General features: G+C 37.4%; 1 protein-coding gene across 1 annotated transcript; it reads right to left on the reverse strand.

Annotated features, from left to right (window-relative positions):
* Positions 1 to 22: 22 nt before the first annotated feature.
* On the reverse strand, positions 23 to 18,854 carry LOC131769007 (transportin-3). The gene is made up of 31 exons (XM_059084743.2): positions 18,646 to 18,854; positions 17,751 to 17,840; positions 17,041 to 17,082; positions 15,994 to 16,062; positions 15,369 to 15,442; positions 15,222 to 15,285; positions 14,772 to 14,864; positions 14,233 to 14,280; positions 13,947 to 14,042; positions 13,411 to 13,485; positions 12,597 to 12,697; positions 12,211 to 12,286; positions 11,802 to 11,864; positions 11,317 to 11,463; positions 10,711 to 10,818; positions 10,405 to 10,502; positions 9,980 to 10,116; positions 9,200 to 9,330; positions 8,602 to 8,662; positions 8,228 to 8,319; positions 7,724 to 7,794; positions 7,357 to 7,417; positions 6,841 to 6,911; positions 6,224 to 6,293; positions 5,583 to 5,699; positions 4,706 to 4,800; positions 4,096 to 4,249; positions 2,822 to 2,897; positions 2,644 to 2,735; positions 1,206 to 1,318; positions 23 to 939 (listed from the first exon to the last, which is right to left on the reverse strand). The coding sequence occupies exons 1-31, from the start codon at positions 18,757 to 18,759 to the stop codon at positions 879 to 881; spliced, it is 2,760 nt and encodes a 919-aa protein (XP_058940726.2). The 5' UTR covers positions 18,760 to 18,854; the 3' UTR covers positions 23 to 878.
* Between the last annotated feature and the right edge of the window lie 271 nt (positions 18,855 to 19,125).

The raw sequence follows: 19,125 nt of genomic DNA on the forward strand, positions 1-19,125 counted from the left end.
GCTTAAGAACAAGTTTTGCGTATTTTCAAGTATCATCCTGACCCGTTTACTCGAAACATTTACAAAGCAAAGAGCAGTGAGGTATGATATCAGAAACTGTGCCATTCTAGTTAAAAGGGCCCTTAGAAGAATCATTTGGTGAATACCAAGCCTACAAGCCCTCCGTACTTTTCAGATTATCACTAATTTTTAATTAATATCGCTCATATTTCACCGAATATCTATGTATTAGGTGAAAGCCATGCAGTTTACTAAAACAGGTCAGTTGAAATTAAAAAAATAATTAAACATTGTCGCAAAGGAACGGCAATCGAGGACAGTGTATAAAGAATGAATAAATAAACAGGTAAATTCCAGTTTACTGAAGGAAGGAAATTTAGCTAAATTTAGTTCAATTTAAGAAGGTCCAGTAAAACATTCCCAAAGCCAGCAGAAAAAAAAGACGTTAAATTTAGAAAGTAAAACATGCCCTCTAGGCATCTCTAAAAATACGATTCAACTGTTCTTTCGTGTCACTTAAAACCATCCGGCATAAGTGGTTCCTCCTGATAAGCCACATATGTGCGTTATCGGTTTAAATGTAAATAAATGATGAATCTTTATCGCGAAGAGTCCTTGCTTTCAGATCTTCCCGAGGATTTACATAAAATGCATGACGTCTCTTCAGTAAAATGTCCACCTCAGATTGATGTTTCCTCAATTTTGTCGAAAGACAAGTTTCTCTGCTGTTCTTGCTATTGAACGTAATTACAACTCAGGCTCCGTGTAGAGCTCTCGGCAATGACACATTGTTGCTGACTGGGTTCGATTTCTGTTGACGTCATCTGCCGCATTTTTGAAACTGCACTCGACTTCCTTTCCTTCGATTTGGATTGGTTTCATCTGAACAGGCGCGAAAAGCGCTTGGAAGCTTTCCAAACGGCATCCTGATTTGAAGATCTAAAAGATAACAGTACACGTGAAAGACTGTGCGAGGAGCAACAGGTTGTCTTGAATAACATAGCCAAAATTTTGGACATTCGTACATGGCAACCAGTGAACGCTTCGGTGCTAAAATTAGATCTATAATTAGTTCGCTAGTACGAGTAAATGTCGCGAGAACAACAAGAAGTCTGCCCGAAGTATATCTCAGTAAGCAAGAGCGCTATGACTGGTCAAATTAGCGGGCCGTGTCAACTTATCAGCAAACAAACTCTAAGTCTTACCCTATCAAGGCGTTGTGAAACTCGTAAAGTTGTTGAGGAGTTGCTATGAAACTACCGGGAACAATCTGGGTTTGAATAGACTGAAGCGCAACCTCAACCCACTTCGATGTCTCCTGCGTGGAACACGAATAGCAAAAGACAACATAATGTAAACAATTGAATAAAATAAATAAACAACGAAGCTTGACATTCAAAAAACACAAGCACTCTCAAATTCCATTTAGATCAGGAAACAGAGGATGACTCCCTGAGCTTGTCCCGATAATCAAAGAGTAAAGCTACTAAGAGCATTTCTATTGCCCCTGTGTAGTATGCACCCCATTGCAGGTTTCCCCGACCCTCAGTATTTTAGTATTTCATCTGGTCTCGCAGAAAATTCGCTGGTGAGCATGTTAAGGTGATTCCTCAGAAAAAAAAGAAAAGGTTATAGAACAATTTTTATTAAAACTTAATTGTTCTCTACCGATGTCTGTTTAGAGAAGTACAACAAAAAGGGATAAGTCACCGTACTTTTTTAAGAGATATGATAGGCTAACCTTACCCCATTTATGCCTGTGCTAGCACCAATCACGCGCGTTATTTCATCACTACATTTTGCGTTAGCTGGAAGCAAGAGTTTTTAAAGTAACTCTAGAAAAAAAAACTTGAGAGGTTGAGAGTCTCGAGAGTATGAAACGATTTGATATAAAATTAAAAAATCACACAATCTTAAACGACATCGACTCGACTAGTTGCTTTCAAGGTAATAATTTGCATCCTCGAGTAACAGGCTTCATGCACGCTTTTAGATATATCTTTTTTTCCTTTTGATAAATTTCTTCAATTTCTCCAGTTCAAGAGCTAAGGACCATCATACCTCTTAACCTGGACCCTGGCCGTGTTCTAGGAATGCGCGCGCGCTTATTCGCCTGATCACGCGCTTTTATGCCCTATGTAGAATGCACGATGCAAAACTAAATATGAGTTCCAGGTAACTCTCCGAAGAACGCTACACGATGTCACAGTTAGGACTTGAACCCGGACCTTTCATTGTCCCCCACCCTCCTCCGCCCCATCGCGTAACCGAGGATGTGGCCCAGCTAAATTCTACTTAATTATCTGTTGAAGCGCAATTAGATTACCTATCGTGAAACCAAAACCAGAATCACAATAACCAATCAAAGCAAAAGGGGAATATTATAAGTCGATGAGAACCTACCGCAAAAACAAGGACACCTGCTCAGGCGCAAGAAATCATGATTGACCAAATCAATATTCAGTTTCAGTTTAAATCTGATTGGCTCGGAAAGATGCGCGAGTTTTCTAATGCAATCACATAGCAATGCAAAGCAAAGCAAAACCAAAGCAATCCTAGATTACTTTCTACACTTAATTGAAAATTTCTCTCTTTATCTACTATTTTAATCATTCAAAAGATTACTTTTCATATAAATATCACCTCTGGACAAAAAGTAATAAATTCCCATAACACTTCAGATACATCCACCACCATGTAAGATGGTATGGCTCCTGCGCATGCTTGAATAAGACCTAGCAGAGAACACATCAGATGTAAATAATGAATTCTCATAACGGTTAAAGCAAAAACAAACAAAGCAACATGAAACAGTATTTACCGGTCATTATATTTTGCCCGTGAACTGTAAGGATCTTCTGAACTAAAGTAAGCCTCTCTTGAATATCATTCCGAGACTAAGACCAGAAAGAAAATATTGATTATGATACAATTCCTGTGTGGGTAATTTTGCGCGTATCCAGAAAAAAGATTGTAGTCTATAATGGCCTCTTGCCAAGGTAAGAGGGCTTGCAACAACGTCCAGCAATTTACATCGTGTAGTTTGATCTTATGATTAAGAAATAACCTCAAAAAGCTTTGATTGGCGACAGTGACTGATGTGATAGTGTCTCACGTGACGATGACTTACCTTCAGTGTTCAAGCTATTTGCTAACAAACAATGTACAGCAATATAGGGAATTGTAGAGGATAGATCTAATCGATTACCGATTTCTTGCCTTTACACAAACGACACACTCGTAATTATCTTCAACTGTTTTCAAATTGACCTACTCCTCAGTAGGAACAGAAAAGCAACACAGTCTAAGGAAAGATCTCAAAACAGGAGAAAATGCTACTGCAACAGTCTAGTTCGAAATTTCCTGGGGTAGTTCGGACGTACGGGAGGCCCTCCAAACCTTCAAAAATACCTGCCTACCTCTCTAAACTGACAGCCTTATTTAAACCTTTTGACCCCTAAGAGTAACTTGCATCAAATCTCTCCTTACAATATCACCCCATATTCAAACGGTAAAGTCAGGAAAATAAAGGTTATCAGTACCAAACGAAGTGTATGGAGACGGGTAAAGAGAATAATATATACATTTAGCCAAGCCTAAAAGCGGAGCTCGCAATTTTTTTTCCGCACGTCTCAAGGGCACAACGCCTTGCCCCGGCCAGGACTAGAACCCGGGTCGTCCGACTCAGAGCCCAGTGCACTGACCACTGTACTACTGAACAAAGCCGTGGCGTTGGCGTGCCCGCGGTACAGTTGACCACGCATGTTAAAAGTAGCACCTTGTACGGTCGTACGGTCGTACATCCAAATTTTTTCGGCTTGATGGGTTACTACTATTTTGTATAATTATGGGGCTACGCTCTGCGAGCTCCGCTATTAATACTGATGTTAGGGTGTAAAGGGTTAATGAAACCGCAGGAAAAGTGTAATACTGCTGCAAATGGTTTGGTGTGTATTCTAACTAAGTAGCAAAAAAATGACCAGGGAAGAAATGGAAAATGAAAGGTCATAAAATGGTGTCATAACAAGAAATGACACTATCCAACACAAACAAAATATATCTCCGATAAAAATAATACCCTTGGCAAACACGAACCTTTTCTGTGGCACAGCTGACCAGACTTTTAAGGAATTTCATAACTGACAAATTTGCGTCTCTATGTTCTAATGTACTTGCCACTATGGCACACTGGATAGCAGGGACTGCAACATCGCACTTTAGAAAAGCCACAGGACACTTCTGAAGACATCTGCATTACGACAATGAATACGAAATGAAGGTTGCGGCTAAATCTGCCGAAATTTCATGACTACACTAATTTAAAACGTTTAGGTTTCTTAGACAGGGTAGACATGAGTTAAACAATCACGTGCATATCATCTGTTGGGTTCCAAGATCTGAGATTCAATTCTTCCTGCTTGCCGACACGTAACTCCTTGCATAAAAGGGTTAAGTTTACAAAAGAATCTGTGGCGCAGCGCTGTTGGGGGTTTTACAAGATAATTAATTCTATTAACTGAGTCGAATTTTTAATGTGAATTGGCCACCGTAAAGAGGTTCCAGAGCTGACGTTTTGAGCGTTTCTAGTTGAGGTTTGTCTTATTTTATCATATGTGTGGTTGATCATGAATTAATTATGCAGGGAGTTTAACAAAATGAACAGCTGCAAAGGGAGAAGAAAAAAATCACCATACTCATCGCTTACCTGCCGCACAATCTAAACAAGTCATCGATAGTGTCGGGATGTTCAATCATTCCTTTGTCTTGGCTTAAAAGTTGAAATGCTGGACCACAGAAAGCCTGAATAAAACAAAACCAAACTAACGTTTTCTTAGGACTCTCCCAGCTACTCAACAATCCCAAAACATCATCGTTCTTAAGAAACACTATTGCCAGGTCACGATAGCCCTCAAGAAATATTTGCGAGATTTATCAATAGTAATTGTCACATAGCTTCTAGAACCTTGGGTTGTAGGTTTTAATACTCCTGCTGTCGAACCTCCAAGCAATAAGTTTCAAACCTTAATTAACCTTAGGTCAAAAGTTGGGTCGCGACACAACTTCAAGTTGGGACGACACAACCATGTTTTGGGACGATAGGACTTCACTTGAAGGCAGCGAAACTTAGGCAATCGTGCAACGGGGCGACGTAACCTGTCACCGAAACTTGTTGTTGTCTAAGTTACAATAGAGTTCTCTGTAGCTCAGTGGCACAGCATCGGACCGTGGGACCCAAAGGCTCAGGGTTCGATTCCGCTTGGTGATATTTTTTTCCTTTGGTCCCGCGCTCGTGACGCCCTGAGAGTGACTAGCATCTAATTTCACCCAAAAATATCACCTCTGAATCAAACATTGAGGTCACCAAAATAAAAGAAACGAACACCACCTAAAGAGGATCTTGATTGTTAAACAAATTCTCCCTGTCAGCACTTTGGTAAATGTATAAATAACCGTATGGAGAATATTCACACTGATGTAAAACTATGAAGGGTTAATTATTTTTGTAATTAATTTCAAATGCATAATCATAAGTAAATGACAACTATTAGCTTTTTCGTTTTTCTTCTCAATTGTAATCATACCATAGTCATGCCTATTAGTCCAGGAACACATCCAGCCTCGTCACCATATTCATCAACTAAAATGCTTCCCAGGTACAGAAAGCAAGAGTGGGGATTGGTACCGTACACGCTCACCATCTGTTCGGGTAACAAAAGGAAGGCGCGAGTAAGCGACACCGACTAACAACTGTTACGGAATCTATGCAACACGAGGCGTTCGTTCCCAGGAGTTACAATAATTTTTTTTCATAGGCGGCTGCAAATGATGTGATTGGCGGCTGTGCCCGAAAATGGGCCGTAAAGCGAAACCAATCATGAAACTGTTCGCAGGCTAAACAGACGGTGGTAACAGGTCTTGGAGGCGCCGCAGGACCGCCAGGAACCCGCCTTTATTGAAACCCTTGCCTTCCGATGACAACCTTTAATGTTGCGTCTTGATTTTGCTTCCCACTTTCTTTTTTGTTTTTAAAAAAATAAAACTAGCTGGCAATCAGTGGAAACCTCTACAACGCAGGCACAAACACCAAATTGAGCCGTTTTCTAATTCAAAGTCTGTATTCAAAGAACTCTTCAGGAGACTTAACATAACAGTAAAATTGCAGGTTTCACTGAAGGAGTTAAAAAGAGAGAAAAGGACATTAAAAGCAAAAAATTTGTTTCACCTGGGAGACCAATGGAGAGAGTAAATTGATTGCTGATTTGCCAAGACAGCGAATTGCGAATCTAATACATCTGAAACCAAAAGAAAAAAATATGAGACAAAGACACCACCATAAACATACCTTACAAATGCTCCCTAGGGCAAATGGTGTTTAATCCCAACAAGAGGATAACTTAGAATATTAACTAAAAAACAAGGATCGTCCCCTAACGACAAAACTGTTTCCTTATTTCTCCAACCAAACAAACAAAAAGAGACCCAAAATTAAAAGCAAATATATCCGTTAATGCACAGAAGACAACTACAACGACACCACACGGTCAAGGACGAGGATCAAATCCTAATGACGGCGAAAACATGCACAATGAAGAGTAGAAAACTTGGTAAAAAGACGAGACAAACGTAACAAAACAAAGACAATCGTGAGAACAACTTGACGACGATCCAAGAGAACGATAAGTGTGTTACTGAACACAATAATTGAATACTACTGTCGATTAGGAGGATCATATTAAGACAATAGCAAGAAAACAAGAAAGACGACAAACAATGACGATCACAGAAAAGACAAGAAGAAAAGTGGGTCAGCGAAGATCGATAAAGTAGTCGCTCTCTTACCTACAACATCTCTCGATAATCTTCAGGTCCCCTCTGTACTTATCACAGATGTTGGAAAGTATTGGCCACACCTACAACGCCAGAGAAAATGTCATTTCTCAAATTTCCATTTCATCTCCGGTTTACAATCATTACCATTATTATTGTAGTTATTATTAATTTAATGTTCGTGCATGTCTGTATGTAGGTTAATGTGGCGTTCCCTGTTCCTTTATGATCCATCATTTTCTCATATAGTGTTTTCGTTTCTTACAAAGCTAATAGTCTCTTGCATGGCAAACAGCTAACTCCAAACTGCAACCGTTTGGTCTCTATGACGAGCAGAACAAAACTTGAGACACAAGTGTCCAGTACAAGACACTAGTATCTAGGTGTTCCAAACCAACCCTTGAACCCACTCATTCCAAAAAATAACTCTTGCTGTCTATCTGGCGAACGCTCGACCTCGAACCAAGTTGAAAACGTTAAGCTACAATTCACCTCGCTCAGTTCATGTACACAAGTGACAGGCCTTACCTCCTCTACGACTGTAAGAGCTGGGTGTACCGTACCATTTTCTATTTTTGGATTAACATATCTGCAGGAGAGTGAAAAGGTAGAGATTTTTAATTCCACGTGAAATTCAGACTGGTCTGAAAGCCAGCTTTTCGATTCTAAATTTCTAAAGCCATTGATAGAACGTTAATGCAATACGAAAACAGACGTGGCTCAACATGGTATTTTTTTTCACGACCATATACTTAATCAGCGGGGAAAGTTCGTTATTTTTGTTTAGTTTTATTTTGTTTGTGTTCATTCGTTCGTTTTTCGGTACGATATTTTGTTGTTGTTTTTTTAAACTTTTTTTTGCTAGCTTGTTCGTTCGTGTTTTTTCATCGCTTACCTAAACGTAGCAGCCAGTCTGTCCAGCCACAGAGTGGGATCTGGATACGAGTTCGCAGGAGCAGATAGAATCTTGTAGGAAAAGTAAATCATAACGAAAGGTCATTATAATAGTGGAAAACATCCAGAGAAGTAAATCAGAACCACTTAAAGGGGATTGGAAACGGCTTTGAGCACCAGGAAACACCAGCCACCGAGTCGCAATCGATTTCACTTTCACAACTGATCGGTTAAGAGGAGGGGGAAAAACGAAGTAAAGCAGTATTAATTAGATGCAATCTCAGACTAATTTGACATCCAAACAAAAGACTTTCTAAAAAGAAACCAATAACAACTATTGAAAATTATCACGACGTGTAATAAGGAAATAATTTCAACAACGATAAGCGTTCAGTCCGCGTGCATAATACATTTCCTAAAACAGGGACCACTGTTTCAGCATGCAGATCTATGTTTTTGGGTTTCACGTTACCTTGAAGACGCGACAGATTTTGAAAACACTTACCTGTTTAAGTGACGTCACATGTATTCCGCAGATAGAATTTAAACCTTCGGAAAGTTGTTTTGACTCTATCCCTTCTAAAACTTTACACACTCCTACAACAAATACAGATTAATAGAAGCTGAGATATATTCTTGAAAAGGAGGTGGTGTCACATCTGATGCGCAGATTTTACTTTTAAGAGCTGATCAAGTTCGTTCTACTGTACCAATTTTCCTCCTTTCACAAACTAATTCTCCATCATTTCAAGCCCTTTCCATGACACACACTTTAACATATCACTTTCCCACCTTCCGTGGAAAATAAGGTAAAAAATCCATTACTTTAAAAGTTTTCTGGTCTTTGCGAATCCTGCATTACGAAATCAAGAAGCTAACCTTTCAAGAGTCCAATATAAGAATCACTTGAGATGGAAAGCGAATCGGCTGCTACTACCACCTGCGATGATAAAGACAAAAGTTAATCCTTTTAAAATAGGTGGAAATCCCCTTACTCGCCTGTAAACGCGCGCGAATCGCGTTCTCTCTGGAAATGGGTTTAAACAGTCATTCCAACATTACAAAAGTAAAACTTCTGTACACTAAGTAGTCCACGCAGGAACTCAAGGATTGACTGGCCCATTCGAACGATAGCTTGGGTTAAGGAAAACCTTCTCTAAGAGTTCTAAGAAGTGGAAGACCCGAGCCATTCTTAAAGCGAACTGCTCAACCAGCCAGATCGGACAAACGGAGATCAGACCAAGACTAACTTTCATTTCAGTAGGAATATTTTTAATTGGTTTGTAAGGCTATGGTGATATGCAAGCATAGGAACTTAAAACTTACAACTCATAGAAATTTAAAACGTACCATGATAAAACAAACCTTAACGCAGTGTAAATTAGAAAACTTTTCAAATAGTCTTTAACTACAGTTGAAATTGAAGTGTTCTGTCTATAACTAGTTTAAAAAATAACGCATCATAACTTGTCGTTACCTGAGCTAAAACGTCGAAATATTTTGTCATTTGTGAATGACAAGCCATACAAAGGCTTTCAATAGCTAAGGCTGACACTGACGATAGTTTGGGATCTTGAACAGTTGACAACAAGAACTGAAGTATGGGATCTGGACAAGAAAAAAAGGAAAACTTATAATTAAGAAGCAAGAATATAACACCATCACAGAAAGTAATACAAGGTGATTTAGTGTCACGCTGTAACTCTCTTAACCAACAAACATAAAGTTCAATATCTTCTGAACAAAAATGGAATGAAGTGCAAGATGATGTAATCCAATGAATGACACAAGCACACTCAGAGAAAAAGAACTCCGAGTGCTCCGAATAGGAGTTGAACCTATGACCTTCCCATTAGTGCTTCGGACGCTTTAGCACTGAGTCACAGGAGACTCGTGGCAGGCTAGGCGGTCAAACTAGGTCCACGGTGACAAATATCCTGCGTATTGCCAGGATAGGAAAAACGGTATGTGATGCATCTGCGCGCAGGCGTTACTCAGTGAATGACACAGGCATAATGGGGAGGAAAATCTAGCCAATCCAAAAGTGCATTAATTAGATTTTCATAGGCGGCAGATGGTTTTAGGAAATATTTAAATCCTTAAAGGAAAACATCTTCAGGATTCCTAAATAACTGGAAAGCTGCCTAAGGAAAGGGGCTGCGCCTTGTGTTTCTTACAGAAAAACTGCTAAGAACGTAGTGGCACTTAAGCAGACTACACCGTGGGTTTAATTCATTAGAGTCCGCATTCTACTTACCAAGATAATCCGGATGTGTTTTTATCCATTCTGCCAGCTCACCAACAAGTTTAATGCTTGTGTGTCTCACAGCCACATGTAAGCTTGATGGTAAGTTTAACACTACGGGTAGAACGTGACCAACCACCTCAAAATTCCTGAAGAAGACAATTCAAGCGGAAAACCTTAAACTTGTCAACAGAGGTTGTCCTGTTTGAATATACAATTCAAATAATAGCTCCATTTGACGATGGTCTCGGAAACTATCACTTTTGTAAGTGAAATATAATTTGTCTTATAAAACAAAACATTGTTTCACCAGTCAGCAAGAAGTGCACGGCATTCAGCGATAAAACTGCTAGATCAGTTACAGATAACATGGTAGTGATGAGCTGACCTCATCCCACAGACACTTCATAAAAAAAAAATGAGTTCGGTTATCTTACGGTGGTACATTTCTTGCCACTGTTGACATCACAAACAGGATGGCTTCCGTTGATTCCCAAGGAACTGCGTCTCCTTGCTGTACAATACTGTTGTACATCTAGAGATACAAGAATTCACATCTATCAATTCCTTTTGCTTGTAAATGACTCAAAGTCAATTAAAGTATATTTACTTCTACAGCTTTCTGACCTTAAAGCCTTTTTTTCCTTTTACACTGTTTATATGTTGTTGAGTGAGACAAAACATAGGACCCGTGCCTGAACAACTCCTATACAACCATTTTAACTATCCCTGTACCGTCTCACCTGACTAAAACAGTTTCCTGATCCTACAATAAATACACAATCCTTGATGAGATCCGCGACCCTGAGTCGAAACTCTCCAAACTCGTCACAGTCATCTGGGATTCCTTGCTGTAGAATGGGAGATAACAACAAAACATTGCTGACTGGTTCGATTTCTTACAAAGTAGCAACGAAAAAAAAGTGTTTAAAAGTTAATAATTAAAACCTTTCTGTCTTTAATGCCTCCTACTAGAACCTACAAAACGTATTTTCTTTTGACAAGTTAATTATCGACACGCAATATTCTTTGCAATCTTTTGTACTCTGTTCAGTTGACCTGATTTTTCTCAGATCGTTCGTCAATCGATAGGGCATTATATATGGGAGGAGCGGAGGGGAGGAACGGGGTGGGGTGGGGTGGGGGTGGGGGTGGGTGTGGTTTTTCAACTTCCAGGGACTTAACGACGCATTCGGCCAGACCAATCCGGAAGTATCTGACCAAACATGTACGAAGCTACGCGACCTTTTCCACAGCTGTCCAAAAAACATTCTCATCAACCACTTTGGATTACGATAAATTCACTTATTATTAGTAGTACTATAAATCATTATTATTTCTGTACTTACAGCATCAGTTTCTAACCGGCAGTGGACGCACAACGCTTCAAGTAAACTTTCAAAATATGGTCTAAAGAGGGCTGCCTTTGCTTCGTCTTCCGTCTTATACAAAGCTTCTGATAGACGATACCAGAAGTTAAATGTTACCTCTGCCACCTGTAAAAAAGTATCGGAAGATTTTCATCCAGAAAATTTTGTTTAAATAAGCTGGTGCTCTACGTTTGAATTTAGTTGGGTTGATTTACTGCACATGAAGAAATTTTCAATTGACTGCTTAGAGCGCTTTTCCATCGTGTGTCATTAAACCAAAACCAAACTAATTACAACAGCCAAGATAAAAGGCAAGATAACTAGCTGTTAATAAGGACTCAAGAAAAAAGCACGCAAATTACCTGAAGATTGGGAAATCGCTTTTATTCGGTTTTACGATAATCGATTAAATTAAATGCCCCCTAAAGAACACGAATGAAGACTGCGGCGAGATAACAAATTACCTCATATTGATAATGCTTTACACATGTTAATATAATGGTGAGTGTTCCTAAGTCACCAAGACCCTGCAAAAGAGAGAAAATAACAAATTTTAAGTCAAGGACTTATTAAAATGCGACAGATTAAGTTTTTGCATCAGTTTCACGAGACATAAACAGTGCATGCAATGTATGTGACAAGCAACGCTGTCATACATAAATTCCATTCAAATGCTTTTTTCCAAATTCTTAAATCTTGAATGTGGAATGATGGAGTTTCCTGTTTTCTGAAGTAACCTGTTTCACTATCACTCTCTTGAGGGCTGATTAGTAAAAGACTTGGTTCTAACTGTTGCGTCGTTTCGGTCTAAGGTCTCAAAGAATACTTACAAGTATTATAAGCAGTATCTATTGTAAATAAAGATCCTCTTACCCTGCCAGGTGACTCGACAATCACAGGTAAGAAAGATTCTCCCATTTCAGTAAAAACTCTGCAGATATTGAGAGCGCTGCAAAAGTAATACACAAAGGACATGAAATTTGTCTAACAACCGCTTCACAACATGTCTCCCAGCTGGCTAGAAAGAGAGTATTCTAAAGAAGAAAATCATTGATAGTGAACTATGATTCTAACATACAATTCAGGAATAAATATCCAAATGCAATGGGGAAATATTTAATTAATGCAACCTGAACTGAATTGTTCAAGCTGAGACTGGAACAAGATGATTTCCTCAGTTCTGCCTGAGAAATAATCGTGTCAAAAGATGGAAAATATAATTACTACTAAATGTTGTGACCATGATGACAGTTACTTACCGATCAAAGTCTTCACTTTGCACAGCTTTCTCATAAGCTGGTGGCAGCATCATCACATAGTTAAAAAGTCCTTCAGCAAGCTTTTCCTGTTTGTCAAGGTTCTAAACAGAGAAGAAAAGAAATCACAATAAAAACAAAGAAGGCTAAGTCCAGTTTGATGATCAAAGTTGATAAATTTGTCAGTCTGACAATTTCTTCAAAGTACAGTATGCATTTCTACTAACCCCTAAGGGGTGGGAGGGGCCCTTCCAGTCACTATTTAATAAGGGTATTGAGTTACTTAATAAAGAAATCTAGGGTTTGGGCAAAATGTCACTTGAATTCACTTGGTGCAGTGTAATTAGTACACGAAATATTCCTTATCAGTTCATCACACTGCAAAAAGTACATGCATCTTTCTGCATATTTAACAAAATCATTGAAAATTTGTCTAAACAAGAATCAATTATTGAGAAAGTGGTCTTAAATTTACTGACTGTGAAATGTTAGTTTAGAATCTATATATTATTATCAGATATTTTGGGAATTAATGTTTCAAATACAAGTAGTAAGTAATCATTTGGGATTCACAAATCAAAGTTTAACATTCATGGCAAGGGGTAAGGCAGTTTAACAGCAACCTTTACTATGTGAACTTTTTGATTGTACAAGGGAAGAATTTATTGAGATCTTAATGGCACAAAATCTTATGTTCAGTAAAGTCAATCAATTATGGAGATAATTCCATGCAATACTAAATAAGTTCAATTGAGAGTAAATTATGTTAAAATCACCTCAACAAACTACAATAACCAAAAGAAATGTGATTACACACCTCAGATGTGTAGAGTGCATTACAAATGAAGTCTGCAGCTACTTCATGTAACACGTCATTGCAATCACCCTCATGCTAAAAAGGTATACAAAGAAAAAGAAACTGCACTGTCAATTTGAGATCAGCTTTATGAGTGAATTACATGTGTTGGGCAGTTTAAAATGATGGAAGTAAGCTCCATGGATCACAAGTGAATTTTAAAAAAATCTTTATTAATGGTAGTAATAATATTAAAACCAATACAGATTTGATATTGATGAAAATAATAGAAACCATCACTATCAATGTATAACTGCAGTATTATTATAATTATTACAACCATTGTATCTTAATTTTCTATAATTTTGACTTTCTGAGGGCTTATGGAGAAACTGGTTGGAATAAATGTATAAATGTAAGACAATAATTGCTAGTAAAACTACTTTAGAAACCATCCGTCTTGTCAATTTATTGAGGGGACCATGGCCAGTTAATGAGATTGAACCAATGTTATAACTTACAGCATCAAAAAATAGGTGCTTTAAAGGAATACTTACCAAGACTTTGAAAGTTGACTGCAACAAATCACTGCTTACAAATTCTATTGGTGGAAATGCACTAAGGGTCACCCAGCTACCAGCACAACGGAACATCTGAAAAAATAACCACCATAAATATCAAGTCAGCTGTCTACTGGACTATAAGAACTGAATTGGAGTTATCCTCAAGAATCAAATGATTTTCTGTGGTTCCTAACAGAAGGCAGCCTTAAAGGAACACATTTAACCAAACAGAAGAAATAAAAAAATTGATGAAAATACATTTCAATAAATCTTTCCTTACCCTAATTTTTACATTTGTATCGGTTGGAAATTGGCTAACACAAGCTGTCTGTAAAGAAAAATTCAAAATAAGATTACTTTTATATAAATATGTAGTGAAAAACTATTTTAGAAAGTGAGATACTGTCAAACTTCAATTCTCTAGATGGGACCAGAGAAGCAAGTTTGGAAAATAGAAAAATCCAGATAATCAAGATTTGACTGTACTGAGACTGATGTAATACCAATGTACTAAAGGATGCCATCATTTGAAACAACCTCAATGACCTGGCCTGCACACACAAAACACAACACAGTTTGCAAACAGCTGCTGTTCTGTTTAACATACAAATAAAGATTCAATTTGAGTCAAGAATGCCTTTGTGTGTTGTTCCTTCATTGTTCTAAAAGATCACCAAGAGATGAGAAGAGTTAATCACACTATGGGTTACCAGTCAGATTGCCAAACAAGATTTAAAAGGACACCGAGCAAAGTAAAATTTCTAGCTTGTGAATTGACCTAGTTTCTTTGTTAATCTTAATTTAAAAGTTTATGCTCACAAGGAGATCGAGGACTGTGGCTGCTGAGGCACGAAGTTCCTGGGTTACTTCTTCCCTTCTGTTAGCACCTACTCTGAGATGATGACTACCCACCTATCACAACAAATGGTAATTAATAAATGCTAGCATAAAATCCACTTGGTTATCAAAAGAAAGGTTATAATACATGACTTAGTTTTCATCTATGCAATGGTCAAAACAATGATTTAAAAATTAAACTTGCAGCCTCTTGTTTTGGATGCAGCACACACTTCAGGGTGTAGGTAGTTACTCACAGAGACCAGTCAAAACAATTGTCTCCTAAAGGTAAGTCTCCTTATTGACAGTTAAACTTTTAAAAAACTTACTTCTGTAAATCTCCAAACTCCATACTAAATTGTCTCTGGTTGTCATATTGATTCTAAATACATCACTTGATAAAGAACTCTGAACTACATGGAGCACACTAACCTCTTCAGGAAGAACTGTTAAGATTTCTAGAAGAACAGGTAGTCTCTCCACTGATGATCCAAATCTAGAAGTGACAAAATAAAGTACTAACAACTAGAAAGCATTGTAACAAAAAATCATGAAAACATATTCAAATATTACAAGTACCTCTGACAGAGATCATTGACAACCTCCTTCCACTGTGGCATTTGTACAGCAAGATCAGCAAGGGTTAGGCATAACTGTTCAGGAAGAGCACATCAGTGATGTTTCTTAAAAGGACTAATCTTTGACTCGCACTTTTGTGTTCTTTACTTCAACCACACATTACAATGGTGTATTTGTTTGAATTATAAGGGCTACAAGCTCAAGTATTTTTCAAAGTCTCCTTTTGACTGCCCAAAATCATCAATTGGCTAGTAACTGACATAAAATTTTAGCGACCAAAAAAACAATGAAAAATACTCTTTTTCACAGTCTGAACTTAAGAGATTTTTCCATGCAAATTTAGTCCAAAAGATCTTTCTACCCACCATGGCAACCAAAACTGTCTCAACTTAGAGCACCTCTTAACTCAATCTATGTTATTCTAGCTTATAAAAAAGCAAACGCACTATACTCTTTGTCACAGCACGCACTTATTCAGTTCAAACTTGGTGACTTTCCATGTAAATTTAGTCCAAAAATGTATTTATTCACCATGGCAACCAAAACTCAACCTCGAGCACTTGCTATCTCAATCTCCATCATCTGATGAATTAGGTTACAAATCCTGAAATCCAACTTTACATACCTGAGTTACAATAGCATTAGAGACAGAATGAAGAGTACATAGATGATCCAAAAGAGAATCTTTAAGCGACTGCAACAAAAAGTCAGAATAGACATAACTAGTTTAATAACATACAATTAGTAGACAATTAACCATCATATTTGTAAACAAACCTCATACAGCTACATACAGCTCTTGATGATCATGATCATGATCATGATTCAAATTCATTCTGGTCATAACACAGTGTTCAACACAAATTTCTGGTTAATTTATCCTTTGGGCAACCAGTTTGGTTTGTTTGGTTTCCCCTTTTACTTAACCCTTTACACCCTAACATCAGTATGCATATTCTCTATACTCCTAGAGCTACATTTCCTTTGCTACTAACAAGGAGAATTCATTTCCTTTATTCTCATGATCTTAGTAAATTGCCTAACAGTATTACTGTTAGGAGAAATTAGATACTGGTCACTATTAGGGGTTAAAGGGTTAAGACCCATTGCTTGGGAGAAATCAAAGGAGGCTTGTTTAAAAATACATAAATAATAAATTCTCAATTTTATGTAATGAAGTTGACATTAAGTTTTGTCCAAGTAAATGCTATAATAAACTGTTATCTGATAATTTGGTGCACACTTGTCACTTTCAAAGTAGAAATTCAGTAAACACTTTGTAAAAATATCAACTGCATTATTGGCTGTTTGGAAACTGGGCTCCATAATTTAAACAAGCATTCCTTTTGCACGGAGAACATGGTGGCTGTGAACATTGTATTTTTTATGGCTATAGACATGTTTTAAGGTTCATGCCTAAATAGGTTTAACAGAAAAATAAATAAGAAAGAAAACAGATGTAAGGATGTCTATTTCTAAGTTGTGTTTATGGTCATGATATCCTATTACTACCTACTACAGTTCATTATGCAAATGAATTACTTAAACAAAAATTCCAATTGCCTGATTGGGCAAGTTTTAGAGTTGTTTACTTGCCCATAGAGATGTTCCACTTATCCCAGGCAATGGGACAAGCATTAGTGTCAAACACTGAAACATTTTATTATCTTACCTGGTATTGTGCTGGTTGCAGTTCATAAAAATAATATTGAACCTGAATGGGAAAAGGCAATTGATATTAACACCTTAGCAGTAAGAATTGCATGCATGAAATTTGTAAAGTATGTGCCATGCAGGGCTTGTACTCTTTCAAAATCAGGATTTTTTTAACACATTTTAAAAAAAGGATTTGCTATCTGAATCTCATCATCAGAAACATACTTGCATGATGGGTCACACTGTCATTTAGCTTAACATCACTAAAAGCTTCATTAATGGCCATAGTTACCCCTGCTAGTAAGTAAAAAAACCTTTACTTTCCCACATTTATCAACAAAAAATTATTTTGTAATCATAAAAAAGGGAGCTGCAATCCTTGACTGAACTTTTGTGTTCTTCTTAATCTACATAATTTGTAATCTGCCTATGGGTACTATGGGAGGGTAATCCCCTGATTATTTCTTACTCTTACATCAGGATACACAATATATCAGCCACAAAACTAAGTGGTATTATAAACAATTACAATCAGTGCCTGTATTTCAACCATACCAAAATATTCTACCATAAGAATATCCTCTTTATAACACCACTTGCAAATTTCCTCAAAGATGCCCATTTAAAGACAGCATTAATCAAAGAGAAAAAGGGACCAGACTAGAGTTCAATCATAAAAATAGAAAGCAACACGCTTATAACTACTGATAAAGGAATACAACTAACCTTTGTACGCATGGTCTGAGCCGCAAAGTAACTTGTTTCTACATTTATGTTTAACCTTAAAAGTTGGTCAGCTATTTCCCAAGCATAAACCTAAAAAGACAAAACAATTTTTCAAAAAAACAATTTGTTTTAAGAACTGAGCCACCTGTTTCTTAATTAATCTTTCTTCTTACCATTTTCAGTGTGGGTGTAATGCATTTTTAAGACAGCCCATTATAAGAAGTATACCTGCCAATTTTTGATTTAAAATAAACAATTGTTACACCCAAAAATCAGACCTGGAACAGATTTGTTGATACGACAGGCAACACAGGAGGTCCAGTAGAGAGAGGCAAGGATTCAATAGCAAGCTTATGGTATTCCCATGGCTAAAAAAAACATCTGTTAACACAGACTAAATAGTGGATCAAGTACAAATGATTAGGGAAACCCTTCAAAATTGTTCTTGGATTAAGTACATGAACTGCAAAGACTTCCTCTGCATCAATCTACACCAATGTAAAACCAATCTGAATTTTCTGATCCAGCTTATCCAAGAAGCTTGTGTAGGTTTAGTATGACTCGAATCATGCCACATAAAAATTGAATTAAGTAGCTACACATTGCAAGGGCCATTAGCGATACTCAGAAAATAAAATTAACATATTTTCTAGCAGTACTCTAAAATTCAGAAGTAAAATGGGCACATTACAAGTACCATTAGCGATCATTAATTCGGGAATATCGACTGATCCAAGGACATAAATATCTACACTGGAAAGGATTCAAACAATTTCTCATGAGTCTACAACCATGCAGACGTTAGCCCTAAACTGAATTAATAGCCAACTTCTCGAAACTGACTCGTAAACCAAGATGCATTCGAGAAGCTACATTTACCTAAATTTACGCTTACCGAGCGCTGAAGTTCGTGAAGCCACTCTGAAGCTTTCTCTTTTCCATTTGGATCCGAATCATTGTACAGGGCACCAATGATAGCCCTTACTTGATCAACTGAGGGTCGATCCATAATTGTTGTTAAAGTTGTGCTCAGTCATTCACGAGTTTTCACGTCGAGTCGCAGCCATTTTGATTAGTTCGAAGTATGGCGCTTCAGTTTTTCTAAGAGCAAGACTGGAGACTAGTCTAGCCCGTGGTGAGTAAAAACAGCGGTACAAACTTTTTTCATATAAAAACAATAAAAAGAAATGTCGATAGAAAAATCTCCTTCTACAGGAATCTTCTTTCATAGCTTTTTAATACATGAATTATACCGAGAGTAAACACTTCATATTCAAAAACTCTCTCTTTAAACTTACTAAGGAATAAAATGTTCTTATGGCTTAAAGGACGTTTTAGGAAAACTACACAACATATCTCTCGTCAACTTGTTACA

Source organism: Pocillopora verrucosa, chromosome 1 (genome assembly GCF_036669915.1).
Source record: "Pocillopora verrucosa isolate sample1 chromosome 1, ASM3666991v2, whole genome shotgun sequence".
Classification (NCBI taxonomy): domain Eukaryota; kingdom Metazoa; phylum Cnidaria; class Anthozoa; order Scleractinia; family Pocilloporidae; genus Pocillopora; species Pocillopora verrucosa.

Coding starts and splice junctions, on each gene's coding strand:
- LOC131769007 (XM_059084743.2), bottom strand. CDS start 18,759: ATGGATCGACCCTCAGTTGATCAAGTAAGGGCTATCATTGGTGCCCTG. Junction 15,443..15,993: donor CTAATGCTATTGTAACTCAG/GTATGTAAAGTT, acceptor CTTCCTGAACAG/TTATGCCTAACCCTTGCTGA. Junction 2,898..4,095: donor TCAGCTGTGCCACAGAAAAG/GTTCGTGTTTGC, acceptor TTCTGGTCTTAG/TCTCGGAATGATATTCAAGA.